General features: G+C 40.4%; 1 protein-coding gene across 1 annotated transcript in view; it reads right to left on the reverse strand.

Moving 5' to 3' along the window:
* Positions 1–14,640, reverse strand: part of DRC11 (dynein regulatory complex subunit 11) — a 104,767-nt gene that overhangs the window by 38,190 nt on the left and 51,937 nt on the right. The window contains exons 8-11 of the mRNA XM_075029189.1: positions 12,857–12,976; positions 6,972–7,047; positions 603–709; positions 294–389 (exon numbers count right to left, since the gene is read on the reverse strand). Coding sequence (XP_074885290.1) covers positions 294–389; positions 603–709; positions 6,972–7,047; positions 12,857–12,976 — 399 coding nt within the window. The remainder of the gene's footprint in view (positions 1–293; positions 390–602; positions 710–6,971; positions 7,048–12,856; positions 12,977–14,640) is intronic.

Raw genomic sequence — 14,640 nt, forward strand, 5'->3', positions numbered from 1 at the left:
GACTGGATCAGAGGATTTCAAAAGGGTGTGTATTCCTCTTGAAAATCTGATCTATCTTTTAAAGATTTATCTCTGCAGTAGTTCAACTTGCCCTAAGCATTATTTATAAAGATTAAGGCATAATAATAGCTAAAGGAAAAGGCCCTGAAAAAAGCCACAGGTGAATAGATTTTTAAATGCTTCTGACTTGAGATCCAGTAAATGTCTGTGAGACTAGGGTCTGCACTGAATACCACTGTATCTGGGCAGAGAATTGAGATTTACCCTGAATTCTCCCAACTTGCTGCACTTACCTTTTCACTTTTTCTTCCTTTTTTCTGTTTATCGCTCTTTTCTCCATCCACAGCCAGTTTGAGATTCTCCAGTTTCTGTTGCATCAACTCATCAACCTATCCAGACAAACACAGTTGAATCTTTCTATGTCTTCTATTCTGCCACCACACCTCAGACAAATGTTCAGTTAAACAAGTGTTAAAGCAAGGAACAGATAGTAGGGACTCTGGAAGGAGGTAAGGTCTATGCCAGGGCCAGTTCTTGCAGTTGTAGAGAAATATACACAGGCAATGTACGTTATTAGTGTCCTCTTACTATTGTAAGCACACCTGCACTCTGATCTCTTCCTCCACTTCTTCCCGTTTCTCTTCTTTGATCAGCTCCGGGTCATGATCCTGGAGAAAATCCCATCCCTCGCTTCTGTTCTGCCAAACGGCTGTTATCCAAAAGAAAGAAAAAAGGGGAAAAAAGTTACAGAAGGCATTGGTTTCTCCAACTGCTTCTGGAGGCAAAAAATAGGTAGTTGTAGGCAGCTTTTATTTAAATTATTAGCTGTATGAAAGTAGCAGGCTCTAGGGACCCTTACCAAGCTCAGAGCCCTGTTGTGTTAGGATCTGTAAATCTTGAGGTTAACCTTTTTTTTTTTTTCTTTTTTTTTTTTTTTTTTTCTTGGGCTGTAAATTGGTATCAGATTTCAGGAGGATAATGGGATATGGAGGTTGTCATTTTCTGGTTGTAAAGCTGAATGCCTGGAGTGTTGCTCATCTTCAAGAGCAGGTAGTACAGTATCGGCTGAACCATATTGTGCCTGATGTTGGCATTCTTTTTTTTCGAAGTCACAAAGATGACTCCTGTCCTGAGGAGTGTGCTCTCTATGCACGTCCCTTGGGTGATGTAGTGCAGGCTTGGGGACCAAAGGAAGGTGTTTAGTTTAAACCAGGAAGTTTCCTTGTTCTCTGCTGCTCAGTTATCTAATGCTAAGTTAAAGCTGCTGCAACCTTGCAAGTTAGCCTTTGTAGTAATTCACATGAGGCTGAAATATGGGCCAGGAGCACTGGAATAGGCATAAAAGCCTGTGCTGAGCACATGGAAATGGGAGTGTGAAGGGACAGGGAATCCGACAGAGCAGTAACGTGCATCCAACCCATAAGTGATATATGGCCACACGGAGTTTTAACTTCAGGGAGCTTTAAGCTTGATGCAGTAATTGAGATGCAGTCGAAGTCATTTCCGAAAGGTGACAAGGCCTACCTGATACAGCACCTCTATTTCTTAGTGTTGTGCAAAGGATAAGTAGTAAGATGACCTAACTCCAGGAACAAAACAAGCTTGTGCAAACTGATGATCAAAAAAAACCCCAGCCCTGTTTATGATAAAGTAGCTAATGATCCTGAGCTGCAGCTCTTTATTTTTGTTCAGGCAAACAGCAATTTGCTGTTTAGAAAGAAACCTAAATAAGGTCTGGCAAGCTCGGTGCATCTCTCAACTCTCTGCTATTAGCAAAAGTACCTTTTTTTTAATGGAAACACCTCTCTTCTTTCCACATTTTTTGAGCTAATTTGAAGGAAGACAATTCATATCTTGCATTTCAAGCCCCGATAGTATCTTTATAAATGACAGCTAATCTCCAGCAGTATGTGCTAATTCAATTTCCAGATGATTTAAAATGACAGCTTTCCACTTTAAGACATAGGCTCCTTTATGAATCTGTTTTGTACAGGGTACTCCTTCCTGTACCCACTGCCATTTCTAAGGCACTATAAATTCAGGAAGGTTTTCACAGTACCCATAGGAGATCACTCAAGTTTTAGTCCAGTTAATGTAATACTGGCTGCTACTTCCACCCCCTACGAATTTTCAGAGTCCAATTATGTGTGGAGTATTTGTGGCTTTACACATAGGGAATAGTTTTTGCAGGTGAGTAGTCTTAATTTCATAACTGAAGATGGTAGAGATGGAGAAGGACAGTGGATTTTTTTGGTAATGAGGAAAGAAACTCAAAGGTATAGATATTAATTTCTTTAAATTACTTGCAGGTCATTAGATGGCATGACATGTCATGTAATATTTCAAGAGGGAAAGCTGATTTGCCCTAGTTAAAAGGTACCTCCTCCAGGGTTACTAGCCTGGAATTTCAGCCCTAGGGAAAGGGGATGTTACATGGGAGTTATGTGAATTTTTAAACATTTTACTAACTGGGTCAACAGGTTGCAAGTGCTTTATTTGCACAGGAGTGCTAGGTTTTAGATATTTATTTTTCATAGAGGGATTCATAGATTTTTTTTTTCATAATTGTTTATTGTCATTTTGTAAATTGATTAGTGGTTAATATCCACTGCAGGCAAACCAGGGACAGTCCCCGCAGATTAGGCAGCTGCCTTTGATATTACCTGGCAACCAGTTTTCTGAGTGCTATATTAGCTACTAGGTTAGAGGTCCCTGATTTTAGAAAAGAGATCAATAAATCATAGGTGTTAGATGCTATGTTGTTCTTTTATAGATCAACAAAATGCTTCAAAGTTATTTTTAAAGTAAGGTCAGGAGGCTAAGGATGTTATGTTTTCACTTGCTGGTCAAAAGAGCCTGGTATTCTGTTACAGATAGGGTCATCCAGCTATGGGAGCTATTTTTGCGTGTGTGTGTATGCAGTGTAATTTATATCACTTCTAAAACAGTGTATGCTTATCTTTAGATTATTTTGTATGCGTACCTCTCTAGCTCAGGACTCAAAAGACAGCCCAGTCCACTAACGTGACTGCTAACATCATCTCAGCAGCATTAGTTTTCACTCTGCAGACTAGTAGGTAATTCCAATATCCCTGAATTTCAGAGAACAGCTTGTGACTAATAATTGAAATATATTTATCTGAAACATGAAGATTTTCTTAAAATTACTACTTTCAACCTTCTGGCAAAAGGATTTGAATCTTTTGATGCATGGTTAAAGATACATAATACCTCCACACCTTAAAGTTTGGGCCATGGAGTATTTGTGTTGAACTCAAATATGCTCTGCAACACTGAGCAAGTCGTAAATATCAACTGGCCCTCTGTATAATGGGGGAAATAGCACATCTCTGCCTTGCAGCACAGGCTACTGCAAAAATAAAACCCAGGAAGATGGAGGTAATGATTCAGACTGCGTACATCTGCTCCACATAAACTCTTGCTATTCCAGTTTAAAAGTAGATGTCACACAGAACTGGCTGTTTCCAAAACAGTATATAAAGTAAGTGTTTTAGATAGAGCTTGGCAAATTTAGTTTAGCAACTAGCAAAGCTGCCAAATACAGTTCTAGAAGAATAAAAGTCTTCATGAGTTCCAGTGAAGTTTAGGTAGTAGTTCTAGCTTGGTGGAGGAGGAAAAAAAAAATTGGGGTGGAGAAGTCTGTAACTGAAACGCTTAGATGTTTGTGAAAAGTAATCTACATCTTTTTAAGTATTTAAGTAACCTAAGAGCAAAGCAACCAGTTTCAGGGGATGGGAAGACTTTCTTAATTGTAAGTGTTGGGGGCGGGGGGTGTGACTAAACAAAAATGTTTGTTGTTTGGTCAGCTACCATTTAGGTAAACTCCAGATACATTCATAAGGGTCTTTAAATGACTCCATTGTAGGCACCCGGTATAAACTTTCTTAATCAAGCTCCCTCACTTCAAAGATGTTTTCAAGAGTGATGCACTAATAAAGTTGAACTTCTGTGCAAATTGTGATTGTAATTGAGCTATTTTTACATAAGAATAGAAAAAAGTTCCCAATGTAGAAAGACTAAATTCAAACCTTTCTTATTCTAAACGATTACGCTACTGAAATGAAAGCAGGCTGAAATTAAGAAGACAAGAAACTGCTTATACTGTTCTGGTCAGAAGTTGTTCTAGATTTGATTCTGGAGGCCTTAGAAAAAAAGAAACCTTATCCATGGCCAGGTTAAAAGTAAAATTATTCTGAACAACCACCAGGTAGTATTGTGATAAATGGTGTCCTGCAATAAAAAGCACTAAGTGCTTGTGAATGAGGCAGGGGACTGCTGCATGGAGGAATTAACAGCTGTTTACTAAAAATAAATATGGTGTCAAATAGACTTGGTTCACTAGGAGGAAAAAAAAACCCCTAACACCTGAAATTTAACTCAACAGCTACAGACTTTTACTGTGCATAAGACAGAACTGCAGCTATTCTTTGAAGCTTGCAAGAGAGCTCTCTCCTCTCTGAGGATCTCTGGTTGTGCTCTATGCAGAAAATGGTTCCTTCTTGTATGCCTTTGGAGCTAGGTGAATAGCTTTCAGCTCTGGCAGGATGGGCTGGAGATGAGCATTGGTGTTTAACTCTGAATGCCAGGCTGGAGTCTTTATCTACCACAAAAGGATGCTGCCCATGCCTGACCTACCTGAGCACATTATTGCAGTGTTACCTGAAAGTGCTGCCAGTACATAATGGGAAGATGGAGGTACTAGCACTGACTGGCTTTAGGCATCCAATTCAGGTGCCTCAATAGGAACACAGGCTCCGCAGACAGCTAATAGGCTGCTGAGTTGCCCTTGGGAGGCTTTGTGAGATATACAGGAACACAACAGCCCCAATTCAGCACTCATCTTTGTGTGAAAAGTTAGCATGAGTAACCCTGAAAAGTTATATACTTGCAGAGCTTAAAGCAGGCATCTTATTAGGAATGGAAGTACTGATGTTTAGGTACAGTTTGGGTGATGAATGTGTCCCCCATCCTCTCATAAACCCCCTGACTTGTTATTACTTGAGATAGTTGTGAAATCTGGGAGTCTGTTCCTATTAAACTGACCTATTGACCTCTGTGGTGGTTTTATTCCTAACATTGGCATCCACTGCCATGTTGGGAAGCACTGTTTAAAGCCTCTGTGTGAAGTTATGGCCAAACATGTTTTCTACAACCTGGAGGAGAGTTATTTGCACAAATACAAGGAATTTGTGAATTTGCAGTTCAGCATTGTATTGAAGACTGTAAAGCCTCAGCAAGGGATCCAAGCAGCACTGTGGGAGCGCTGGAAAGCACAGCTACTACATCACCTACTCCTTAGTGGAGCGCTGAATGAGCATATTGCCAAGCCTACGTAGTAATGTGAAGCCTTCCTGCCGTCTTGTTGCTACTTTGCAGCAGGTAGGGTCTCTACACTGTTCCTTTATTGCTCTTGGGACTTGCTGGATGGGAAACACTGGGCTTGCTATTGCTGGTCTCCAGTTGCAAGGTGTCGTTTCATCCTGAGTGCATAGAAAAGCACAAGTAATGTTCTTGGCCAGTTAAGGAAAGTAGCATAGATGAATTTGATCCTTATCTAAAACTCCTGCTGACTTCAATGTGGTTCTGATGCAGCATTCAGGAGTAGAGCCTGGGACAAAGAACTCCTCTTTAGCCATAAAACTGCTTTATGATTTATAACGTGTAAGAAAATCCTAATTGTTAGAAGTCAGAGGTCAGGCAAAGCTGTGCTGGTGTATATTTAGAAAGCAAGTTGTACATTTCTTTCTCTCCAGCCAACCTAAATCAGGAAAAAAACTTGATGCCAATAATTTGTCAGCAGGAAGGAATAATGGAGACGTTTCACGTAAGGAATTTTAGCAAGCTCCTAACACTGCAGGGTGGGGAGAAGAACAGGTATTTTTAATAATTGAGAATAAAATCTGTATGAAATGAAGCAAAAAAACAAAACAAAAACCAAACAAAAAAAAACCAACCAAAAAAACCCCCAAACCAAAAAACCCACCCCAAACCCCTATAAGCTTTGATCAAGCATACTTTGTGACACAGGACTTCAACTTGGCTTCTCTGACCTTTGGAGTCCTATCGTGCTGTTCACTTATAGTTCATGAGACAGGTGCTCCTTTTGATTTCAGACAAGTGCATGACTTCCATGCTCACTTCCAGGCCCAGCAATAAGTGATTGCTAACTCACTTGTTTATCTAGGGTGCACACTGAAGACAAGTGGTTAGGAGATGGGCAAAGGCATCAAGCGTAGAGGAGAGGGTAGAAGAGATACAGAAAAGAGCAAGATGTCCTTTTGTGAAAACCATTTTCAAAATTTGAAACCCCCTACTTTTGGATGCTTTCTCAAGTGACAAAGCAGCCAGTCTCCTAGCTATAAGTCTGAGTTAAGTTTAAGTTGCACACACTTTGAATGAAGCAAGTATATTCATAGTCCAGCAGCATTTTTGTGCCTTTGCTTGAAAAGATGATCCTCTTATTAAAAAAAGTAATCAAAAAAGATTTGACTAGCTGTAGATTGTGTAGGTGAATGAATCCATGGATGCTTTCCATGAATGAGAGGAGGATAGGACAAAGAGTTACTGGAGCATGAAAACATTGATGCTGAAGCCTGATCTACAGAATAGTGCTTCTGAACTATTTGCTATTCAGTTGTCATTTTGCTGCCCTCAGAAAATCCAAGAAAGCCTCTGCATGAACATCAAAGCACTTTGATTCTAGCTTGGCCACTTTCACTCATGTGGAATTGTACCTTCCTGTGTGATTAGCTTGATGATTTTGAGAGACTCTAAGAAGACTTGAGGTACTGAGAGACTCCCTTCCTAAAGACCATTTTTATCTAATGTCCTCATTTCTAGAAAGTTCCATAGTTTGGGCAGCTGCTCTGTTTGACCCTATAGGAATGACATTCAAATTAGGTTGAATTAGAAGAACATTCCAGCTGTAATTGTTATCTTTTTCTACTGACCTTTGTATTGACTGTTTCCTTCCTCCATTATTGAAAGGAAATTACTGGGAGCCATTTTCCAGCCTTCCTCCTCTTCCTAGATTGGGGTGGGGTAAAAAAAAAAAAAGAATATTAAGATGTAGAAACTTCTCAAGTATGAAAAAAGTAGTAATTTTCATTGGATTTTTAAAGATTAATTTTAATTTGAGGAATAAGATGCTGTTGTCTCATCAACAAAAACCTTCCTAGCAGGCTATAAGGAAGTTTTATCCCTTTGGAGAGGAGAGGGGGTGTCTGTTCATCAGTTGACCTACTGAGGTCACAAGAATTAAACTCAGGCTTGTTTGAACATGTAATATAGGTAGGAGACTTGCAACATATAAATGAAATTACCTTGCTATTTTTTCAGTTAATCTTATTGTAGGGCTGCTCCCTCCCCCCGAAAAGGAATTCCCAACTTGTGGGTAATTCAAAACTGTTGAAACCTCATTTTAATCTGTAATCAGAAAGAAAAATAGTGATCTTGGTGTATCTTGCAAACCAAAATATTTTGTTTCAACTTTATCAAAACATTTTGACGTTTTTCTCTCTAAAGTAAATGACATTGACATGTTCCTGAAACAGTTTAATTTCATTGAACCAGTATTTCTGATGGAAAAACTCATCAGAAAACAATGAAAGTTTCTTCATGTTGTATCAGTCATAAGTCCTCAAAATGTTATAAGGTAATAGTTATTAGTTGCAAAGTAGATTGCTGTTTGGGGACGAGGTGAATGTGGATTTATGCAAGATAATGTAAGTTGTATCAGACTTTGCTAACCAATGTGTAGTCTGTAACCCACTGGTTATCAGTAAGATATAAAGTGTAGTTCTTGGAATAAGTAAAATGAAACAAACCCCCTACATATGCCTCTGTAATTAGGTGCCATAGCATACCTGCTATCAGCAGATAGAATTGCAGCCAGGTCATGTGAATTATTAAATGTGTTTTTAATTGAAGTGTTATTATAGTAATTAAAGTTTGGGCCCAGAAGGACATGCAAAACCTAAATACATTTATCACTTCTACCCTGTGCTCTATAGATGTATTTGAAAGAGATTCAGGAGTTTCTTGACTAAACATCAAGAACCATTTGGGTGAAATATAAGCAATAGTTTGAGGATTTGACACCCAGAGCTCAAATTCCCAGTTACTCTAATGTATTCTCAGTTTTTGCAGGGTGTGGCATTTTGAGATTCATCCTTGGATCTTTTGCAGTAAGCAGAATCCATTCTTTTAATATTTTTCCATAATTTATAGAATATTATTAAAACATGATGTTCTAAGAGGAAATACTGATAATTGCTAATTAATTAACCCCCCCAAACAGCCTAAAAATGGGTTATTCATTTTTAGCCTCTTAATAGCGTAGGACACACTAATGTTTCTTTTATTGTTACAAATAAGCCAATAAATCATTTTAATTACTAGCTTCAATGATTTTATACACTGATATAAATAATATTGTTGTGTCAGTTTCATTGATTTTAATCAAAACCACTCCAAGTCTAAAGGACAGTTGCAGAGTACTGTTCTGTATTCCCTCCTGCCTCTTATTAACAGCATAAGAATCAATGTAATATAAAGAACTTCTTTTTCCTTGAAGTCAGTTGATATATTTTTCTATGTTCAGTTGATTGATGCCATGCTTGTTCTATGTTAAGTGCACTAAGGCACTTAGACTGAAACATATATTGTTGGTTCAAAGGAGACATATGGAAATAACAGTTTGAATATATTTCTGAAGCCTTCCAAAGCCTAGCCCACACTAGGTGATTCTCATTCAACAGCAGGGAAAATTTTGAATTGACTCCATTGTGCACTTTTGCTATGGAGATTTTTGCTAATGGGTTTCACCTAAGGACAAAATGTGCCTCACTGTTAAACATTTCTGGATGCACAGCCTTGCTCATGTTCAGTGAGACACACAGGTTGCAGCATGCTACTGGGCGAAGCAGTCCAGACTGGTCTGACGTGTTCTGCTATTGAAAAGAGGGATCATACGGTACTGAAGTTGGTGGGGGTTTTTGTTTTGTTTTGTTTTTTCTTAGCTGCCCAATGGGAAATCAAATCAGCACCTTACAGAGAAAAGAAAGTGAAGTTACTCTGACATCAAATACACCTTTTTAAAGATTGCTATCTGCCTTTTCAGAAATATTTAAACTTCCTTCTGGGATCAAACTCTTGTTTTCTTTAAGTACTGAGGTTAGGAGCAGAGCTTTTTTCTGCCTGCATCACTATGACTTATAGCCTACACTTATTAATAAGAATCCTGCTGTTAGAACTTTTCCAAATACTTCTCAACTGGTCTTAAATGCTATTTTTTCTCCCCCTGTCAGTATTATAACCTTGGAGAGAATGTTCCCTTTGTTCTTTCTCAATGAACCATAGAGAACCTGATATAATGGCTTAGAATTTTACTTGACAGGACTTGTGATGGCTGAAGAGATGAGAACAACATCAAGTTATAAAGCCCCAGAGCTCTATATTGGTATTTCACCCCATTTCAAAACAACCTTGTGGAGGCTGTGAGGGGATTGAGATTCATTTTTGGTATTGTTGGTTCTTATCTAGTGAAATGTACAAAACCAACAAAGAATCAAATTTACCCTGTGAAAGTCAGATTTTTAAGCAGATGAGTGAGTTGCTATCCAGTTTCAGAAGTTTGGGTTGGGTTTGGTGGTTTCAGCGTGCCTGAACATTAATGTCTCACTTTGACTTACTTAGACTGAAGTGTCTGGAACAGCCAGCCTTTTCCATTGCCTGTGCAAGACCAGAGGCATCACAGGGGTTTGTTCTGGGCCAGCTGAGTTGGGAAGGAGCAAGGACATTAGAGGACACCCTTGTGAATGCTCCCCAAAGGAACTTGTCTGTCTGAGATGTTATAGGGTTCTATAACTGTGAATGACAATGGTCTTTAAAGTCTCTAATTTCAAAAGCTTTTCTGAGCTGTTGCCTTCATACGTGTACTTTTATCTGATCTTTCCCATAGACTTCTGCAGTGTATGTGCTGATTTAAGGGCTTACACCATGAAGTGGTCCCACAGAGCTGAACTCAGTAATAGTACAAGTCACCAGAAGTCTTATGGACAACAAACAACTTGGTATTACTTGGCTTAGGTCTGCAGGCCCATTACACTTTATCCTCTGTTGCTCCTCCAGGTTGGCTCCACTCTGCCACTAAGATACAGTGAGGTGGTACCAGTAATCACCTTCCACTGTGCTGGGTTTTGTGGCAAGGTTTTGGTAGCGGGTGGGGGTTAGAGAGGTGGCTTCAGTGAGAAGCTGCTGGAAGCTTCCCCTGTGTCCGACAGAGCCAATACCAGCCAGCTCTAAGACGGACCTGCTGCCGGCCCAGGCCAAGCCAATCAGTGATAGTGGTAGCACCTCTGGGATAACATATTTAAGATGGGAAAAAAAGTTGCTGGGACACACAGAAACAGCATCTGGAGAGAGGATTGAGAACATGTAGAAGAGACAACCCTGCAGACACCAAGGTCAGTGCAGAAGGAGGGGGAGGAGATGCTCCAGGCGCCGGAGCAGAGATTCCCCTGCAGCCCGTGGTAAAGACCCTGGTGAGGCAGGCTGTCCCCCTGCAGTCCATGGAGGTCCACGGTGGAGCAGATATCCACCTGCAGCCCGTGGAGGACCCCACGCTGGAGCAGGTGGGTGCCCAAAGGAGGCTGTGACCCCATGGGAAGCCCGCGCTGGAGCAGGCTCCTGGCAGGACCTGTGGATCTGTGGAGAGAGGAGCCCGTGGAGCAGGTTTTCTGGCAGGACTTGTGACCCCGTGGGGGACCCATACTGAAGCAGTGTGCTCCTGAAGGACTGCACACCATGGAAGGGACCCACGCTGGAGCAGTTCATGAAGAACTGCAGCCTGTGGGAAGGACCCACGTTGGAGAAGTTTGTGGAGGACTGTCTCCTGTGGGAGGGACCCCATGCTGGAGCAGGGGAAGAGTGTGATGAGTCCTGTCCCTGAAGAGGATGAAGCGGCAGAGATAACGTGTGATGAACTGACCATAAACCCCATTCCCTGTCCCCCTGCACCACTGGGTGGGGGGGGTAGGTAGAGAATCTGGGAGTGAAGTTGTGTCTGGGAAGAAGGGAGGGGAGGAGGGGGAAGGTGTTTTGAGATTTGGTTTTATTTCTCATTACCCTACTCTGGTTGACTGGTAATAAATAGAGTTAATTTTCCCCAAGTTGAGTCTGTTTTGCCCGTGACGGTAATTGGTGAGTGATCTCTCCTGTCCTTATCTTGACCCATGAGCCCTTTGTTATATTTTCTCTCCCCTGTCCAGCTGAGGGGAGCGGGGAGGGGTGGGAGTGATAGAATGGCTTTGGTAGGCACCTGGTGTCCAGCCAGTGTCAACCCACCACACACTGCTTGCAGCATTATGCCTTCACTAGTGCTGTGACATTGCACCCTGTGATAGTGTCTCCCTGATGGCAAACTACTGCTTGAAGACAAGTGTTGATAGGAACTTAAATTCCTGTTTGCACAGGAGCAACCACTACCCTTCCTAGTTGGCAATGCAAGATCAGGCTTAAAGAGCTCAGAAAACCCATTTATGTATGCTGCTCCTTCAGCCCGCTGTGCATCTTCATCTACAAAGGGAAAGAAACACCCCCAAAACCCCACACTTTGTTTTGTATAACCCAAAAAGCATCTTTTCTGGTTGAAAATGCTATCTAAGTTACAAGTCAATGCTTAGATATCTATCTCCCAACTAGATTGATGCATCCTAAGTTTGTGTAGATTAGGTTCCTGGGTAGCTGTAATGAGAGCTTTGGCCAGATTAATGGATGTTGTCCAAGAAAAGCATCTTCTGTTATATGGTTTTTCTAGGGTTAGGACTTAAAATTAATTTGTGTAAAACTTGAAGTGAAGAGTAAGCTTTGCCCCAGAAAACTCACCCTTCTCCTCCACATACTTGGCGAGAGATTAATGACCCTTATTAAAAAAATACATTGTTTCAACTTTGTTTATAAAGTAAATGAGAAACAAAAGTTGCTGCTTCAGCAAAAGCCTACAATTTTTGTTGCATAGCTCACTTCTGAAGATGCCCTTTGGTCTTTCACAGGTGTTTTCCTCAGTGAAGTTGCTCCTGGAAGAATTTGGAAGCATACCTTCTGTGAAACCATACCTTAGTATATCAAAGGTTTTAGGGAGTATATCACATTAAGTGGCATCCACTGTGACTTGAAGCAAAGAAGAGCTCATACTCTAAGAATGTGGGCTGAAAATACATGACTGCTATTTACAGGCTTACAAAATGTTGGCTTGCAGTACAAAAGATGCAGCTGGCCTATGTGGAACTGTACCTATAAATTAGTTTGAAATGCATGCAAGCTCTGATGCAGGTATCTGACTTGAGGCTAAGGTTCTTACTTCCTAGTTCTTGTGTGAAGGGGTGGCAGTAACTAACTTCTCTGTACCCAACACTAAAAGTAGAAATACTTGGTTAGATAGCTCAGCACCATTTTGTTATCTGCACAAAAAAAGCAACAGTGCTTTGTAAAAGTGCTTGCACGCCGTCTTGGCAACAAAGTCAAAGCCATAAAGAGTATTTTCAATTCATTTGTATCTCTCGAAGTCTGTACCTACATCAGCTCTTCCCATTGAGCTGAGTCATAGCTGTGTAAATGGTCATTCCTAAAACATGAGAAGTAAAATTCAGTTCCCCAGAATCATCAAGGTAATTGAAAGGCTGAGAGGGACTGGCCTCAGGCAGTTCCTGTGTCTTCTGAAGCCTTGGTGACTAGTCTAATGTAAACTAGCAGCCTCTGCCCACACATGGCTTAATAGGCTGGACTTTGTCTGTTTTCACAAACTGCTAACTATTTTTACTCCTGGAGCTCTTACTTTCTTTCCAGTTTTCTGTGGCTTTTTTCCTTTTGTTTTTTCCTTCCCTTGTTCTTTTTTCCCCTTTTCGGCTTTTTTCTGCAAAGCCATCTCCCTTCTGGCAGCCAGTTCTGCAGCGACCTGAAAGAGACAGAAAGGAATGTGAAGAGCTGGTCAAATATTTTCATGTGCAAGGTGTTAGATGTGCTTGTGGAGTTATGAACCAGTGTGTATTTTTTCTCCCTCACTTTCATCTTTCCAGTATTGGGGGAACATGATATCCAATACATTGCTTGGTAGCTCTCTATGAACTCCAGAGTGGCTGACCATTACAGAGAAGTCCTTTTAATTTATGCTGAGGGCACTCCCACCTGCAAACTTTAACATAGATGCTGACTATCCCAATATATCATTGGAAAAGAGGTGATTTCTGTCCCAAACCATGAAGGCTTTTATAGAGTAAGACCAATTCCTGAAAGCACCCAGAAGCACAATATCCTAATGACATACAACTTAAAGTTCCCTCTGGACTTGGACTCAGATTATGAATTTGTCTTCGTGTTTCTAAGGCAGATTGATTTTATAGAGATGGATTTTGAGAGATTGCCCTGAGGCATGTCTAATTTCAATATGTGGCTAAAGACTGAAATTGTTCTAGTGTGTGAGAGAGATTGGATAGAGATATTGTGACAAACTCTGATGGATATACATGGATTGCCCAGCATCTTTAACCCTTCAAGCCAGTAGCAGCTGATAACTGAGTAAAGATACATAATTTTCCATAATTTTAGTTCCTGGCCATTTATACCTTATTATCTGAAAAAAATGGAGGACTACATTTGCCGCTTCTACTGTTCTCTTGTTCCCAGGTGCCTTTCATTGTGTTCTTTTGTAAGATCATCTGCTGATGAGTGTAAATCAGAAAACCTGTGGCCACTGAAGCTTATTAATGGACCATTAATACTGATAGTACCATGAAAGAGTAGAAAATAAAAAAAATTTCAGTTGTAAGATATGTTTCCTGTAACAGTAAAAATATTTATTTTTTAAAGAATGCCTTTTAACACATTGAAGATTGGACAGTGGAAGGGAGATGATAACAAGGGCTATACTTTGCAGCCAGTGAAATTTCATTAGTAGATTTCCCCAAGCATTTCACTATCTCACATTTAATTAAATATGGTAATTTAAACCCCAAGCACCATTCAGTCATATCTTGCGGTGATAAGCAGTGAAGCATTTCATTCCCTGGGATAGATTAACAGATTGACTAGAGTTCAAAATAGGTTTTTAGTGTCCCAGCAGGCCTGTTGTATCCAAAACCAACAGAACTACTCAAAGTGTATCCTTTACTGTAGGGCTAATACCCTGCCAGAAATCCAACCTTGTCACCTCCACCCTCTGCTCTTGACTGCCTACCAAAGGGTAACTGTAACAATTTCCAGCACCTCAGGGGTGGGTTTATCCAGCAGGATACCTGTAAGCACCCATGTGATTGACAAAGGTTTTAATTTTAAACAGTGCTTTTTGAGTTCTACTGGTAATATTTTAAGTATATCCAGACTCTGATTGCAATGATTTACTTTCATGTTTTTATACCGATGAATGATACTGCAAGGGGTTGTATAGAGTTTCTGTTCTCATGAACCTGCTATAATGGGACTGAATTGTTGAACTGTCCTCATCCTTCTGTCTTGCCTTCAACCGTTTTGTAAGGTGGCAAGAAAAAAGTTGTTTACTATTTTCAGAACTGTAGTATGAGCTATGGCACTAACTCTTGACCTAACTGCTCACATAGGGAACAG

The sequence above is a fragment of the Buteo buteo genome, chromosome 5 (assembly GCF_964188355.1).
Source record: "Buteo buteo chromosome 5, bButBut1.hap1.1, whole genome shotgun sequence".
Lineage (NCBI taxonomy): Eukaryota > Metazoa > Chordata > Aves > Accipitriformes > Accipitridae > Buteo > Buteo buteo.